The sequence below is a fragment of the Cajanus cajan genome, chromosome 11 (assembly GCF_000230855.2).
Source record: "Cajanus cajan strain Asha chromosome 11, NIPB_CcT2T_4, whole genome shotgun sequence".
NCBI lineage: Eukaryota > Viridiplantae > Streptophyta > Magnoliopsida > Fabales > Fabaceae > Cajanus > Cajanus cajan.
Window position 1 is genome coordinate 31681186 of NC_138527.1, and position 3576 is coordinate 31684761.

The 3576-nt window shown below is 36.4% G+C and overlaps 1 protein-coding gene across 1 annotated transcript; it reads left to right on the forward strand.

Moving 5' to 3' along the window:
• Positions 1–420: 420 nt before the first annotated feature.
• LOC109801370 (uncharacterized) lies at positions 421–1535 on the forward strand. Its single transcript, XM_020362425.3, has 2 exons — positions 421–710; positions 794–1535. The coding sequence occupies exons 1-2, from the start codon at positions 548–550 to the stop codon at positions 1291–1293; spliced, it is 663 nt and encodes a 220-aa protein (XP_020218014.1). The 5' UTR covers positions 421–547; the 3' UTR covers positions 1294–1535.
• Positions 1536–3576: the final 2041 nt, after the last annotated feature.

Sequence of the window (3576 nt, forward strand, 5' to 3'; positions counted from 1 at the left end):
TGTTTGATTTAACTAATCTATAAGTTGATTGAGATCTTATAAATTATTATAAATTAGAATTTTAAAAACAAAATAATTATCGATAGTTAACTGAATGAAAACTGTTTAATAAGATTAATTAATAAATTAGTTGGTACAATATAAAATGACATATTTCTTATTTAATAACGAGACAAAAAAAAAATATTAAAAAAGTAAAAAAAAGTTTATAACTACTTCAATTATTAAAAATTTAATTGAAAGGAGATTCGTGTTTCTTTAATTTAATAACCTTCCATATTGTATTTATTGAAGTTTTAAAGTTATTTGGTTATTGACTTTATAGGTTCTACGGTTCTACCTTAGAATTGAAAATTAAAGAATGGAAATTAAGGAAGCGAGTGGGCGCAGTGAGAAAAAAAGGCTATAAATAAGCGAGGCATGGTAAGACTTATAGGCTTGAAGGCGCTACTTCAAATTCCTTAGCAGTTAGCACCTTCACCTTCTCAAACATTCTCCTCTTCCTTTTCACTATCCAAAACTGGACCTCACTTTACCCGAACCCATCATGTTCGGCCCGGCCCAACCCGCTTCCAAGCCTCCCAATTCCACCATCAAACTCCTCTGCAGTTACGGCGGCAGAATCCTCCCTCGCTACCCCGACGGCAAGCTCCGCTACCTCGGCGGCCACACCCGCGTCCTCGCCGTCCACCGCTCCATCCTCTTCTCCGGTCAGTACTCTCTCTCTCTCACTCCCACTTTAAACGACGTTTGCGTTTGCGTTTCGTATTAACCCTAATCGCGTTTCGTACAGAGCTACTGCTGAAGCTGGAAGAGCTCTGCGGCGCCTCCGTGAGGCACCTTCGCTGCCAATTACCCTCCGAAGACCTCGACGCCTTGGTTTCCATCACCTCCGACGAAGATCTCGCCAACCTCATCGAGGAATACGACCGCGTTTCCTCCGTCAAGATCAGAGCCTTTCTCTCGCCGCCGTCACCGCCGAGATCTCCCACCAAACTTTCCACACCGCCGTCCAAATCCTCTTCCTCCTCCGTCTCCTCCTCCTCCTCCTCCTCCTCGTCCTCGTCCTCGTCGTATTGCAGCCCTACCGCCGCCGCCGTCTCTGGCCGGACTTACAGAACGTCGGCGCCGTCGGTCGACCGTTGCGTCCACCAGATGTCGCCGGCGCCGGCGTATCCGGTCGTGGTACAGAAATCGAAATCGTCCGGGAGGAATGTTCCTCTGCCGCGCTACGGTTACCATGGGAACAATGGCCACGTTTATCTGATTCACAACGGGAACCACTGGCAATAGCGAAACGGTGTCGTTTAGATGAAGTGTTGGAATAGTGGAATGGAAGTACTGGTGTTATTATTATAAAAAGAAAATGATATATAAAAAAGAATATTATAAAAACCAAGACTGAAAACAAAAGGGGGAAAGGAGAGTCCTGAATATGTGTGATGTAAAATCGTTGACAAGTCAAGGATTGTGGTTTTAGCTTGTGATCCTTGATTGCCCATTAATGAATTTCTCTCCAATTTCGTGTTTGGTGAGTTCGTTCGTCCTTTTCTTCTTCCCGTGCCTTTTTTTATTCGTTTGCCAAATACTTCTGCTTCGCTGGTTCCATGGTTTTATTATCAACTTATCCATCTCATTTTATTTCCTTTCCTTGTCATCACTGTCCTTACAAACTCTCTGCCTTAATCTTTAAGAGTGCGGATATGATTGATAAATGGTTTTGGCATTTCTGTTTACAGGTTTAATTGAGGACTGAGAATATTTTACTCGCACGAGACAGCATTTGGCGCGTTTCCATTGTAAGTTTGTTTTACCCGACATAAATTTGTTTATGTTCCTGGCATCATTCATTACCATACGTTTTTCTTTATTTGATGCTTCAATTTTTGAAATTTATTGATTCTTATTCTTGTTCCATTGTTAGTTATGAATTGTTATATGCTTCTAAAAATGCTTCGTGGAAATTAGATTTATTTTCTTTGTTCTGGGGCTTATGCAAAACCTTCAGATTTTAGAACTAACTTCTTTGTTCAGCGACCTCTATTGTCTGCATAAATTCTCTCCATGTTAAATTCCTTTTGAGTTCTGGGATTCTGGCCAGGTTCAAAGGAACTAATGAAATGCTGATATAAACACTGAACTATGAACACGGGAGGACATGTTAGATTCTTGAGAACACCAAAAGAGATTGCAGGGCAATGTTGGAACGCATATAGCACATGGGGGACCAGACTCGATGCAAGAGATAAATTGAACTCGTAATGAAATTTAGAACTATCTCTTGACAGCTGGCACATGAATGTTCAAAGAACTTGAACTCAAGGTGTGAATAAATGGAACAAAACTACAAATTGATAGAACCAACATAAATTGAGAATATTTTCCTTTTTTGAAAAGAAGGAAAAGTAACAAAAGAACGAGAGAGAAAAGACTAAAAATTGGCTCGTCCTTTCGGCATGTAAGATTTTGTATTGGAAGTAAAAGGACCTCCACTCATGTAACATTCAGAGGGAAGGTTCCTTTCGCTGTCTTAGTTTTTGGAGAAGATATGAGAGATATTTCACCAACCCAATTACCCGGAATCAATTAATTATTTTATTAATTAAAATTTAAAACAATGCCAAAATAGGCTTGAAACAGAGTTCGTCTATGTTAACTTCAGCAAGACGATTTAAGGATATTCTACCACACCATGTGCGATCATTTATTCCCATCTCCTTTGGATTATATTGTGTGTTAGAAGCAGATCGAAGAGTAATGATTCAACATGTTTTGAATGTAAGAATGGATGCGAATGTTAATTCACCCGATAAAAGAGAAAAGGTCCAAGCGGAAGCGGGGAACTGAGAAAGTCATGGATGATGGATCCACAAATAAACATCAATTTACGATAAAATGGATGCCAAATGAAGTAAAATATGAAATTGTTTTATTTTATTTTAACCTGTAATTTTATTCCTAATTCTTAAAAGAATTTAAGCGGATTGGATAGTAACGAAGATAAAATGGATGCCACAGATCTTATTTACCCTAAAAATTAATAACTATGTCACACTTGTTGGTAATATATAAGTGTTAATGTAGTATATTTTTATATTGTCTTCTAATTATAAATATGTGATAACTTCATTAATATTTCTGATAAATATATTAAAAAATTTATCTGCCGTAAATTTTAATTAGCTGATAGTGTATTTTTTTTGTACTTAAATGCATGGAAATTAAATTTTAACTTTTATTCATTTAGGTTGTGATTCATTTCGAAATTAAATTTGAACATACAGTTTTAAATAGCACTTTTTTTAATAATATATTATTAAGAAATAAAAAATAAAAATGATTATGTGTCGAATATATTTGTAATAACTTTTATTAGGTTAAATATACTACCAAGTCAACGATTAAACAAAATTAGTATCATATGAATAATAAACATCAAATATAGATAGATATCTTATTAAGATAGGAATATGATAATACCAAAATATGAAAACAAATGAATAGCTTTAATATTATATGTATTAATGAATAAACAATATATGCAATACCTAGTATCGGGATCAATTGAAATACCAA

Bases quoted from the DNA above. Each gene is read 5' to 3' on its own strand.
- LOC109801370 (XM_020362425.3), top strand. From the start codon at position 548: ATGTTCGGCCCGGCCCAACCCGCTTCCAAGCCTCCCAATTCCACCATC. The intron at 711-793 runs GTCAGTACTCTC...CGTTTCGTACAG, and splicing joins CCGCTCCATCCTCTTCTCCG to AGCTACTGCTGAAGCTGGAA.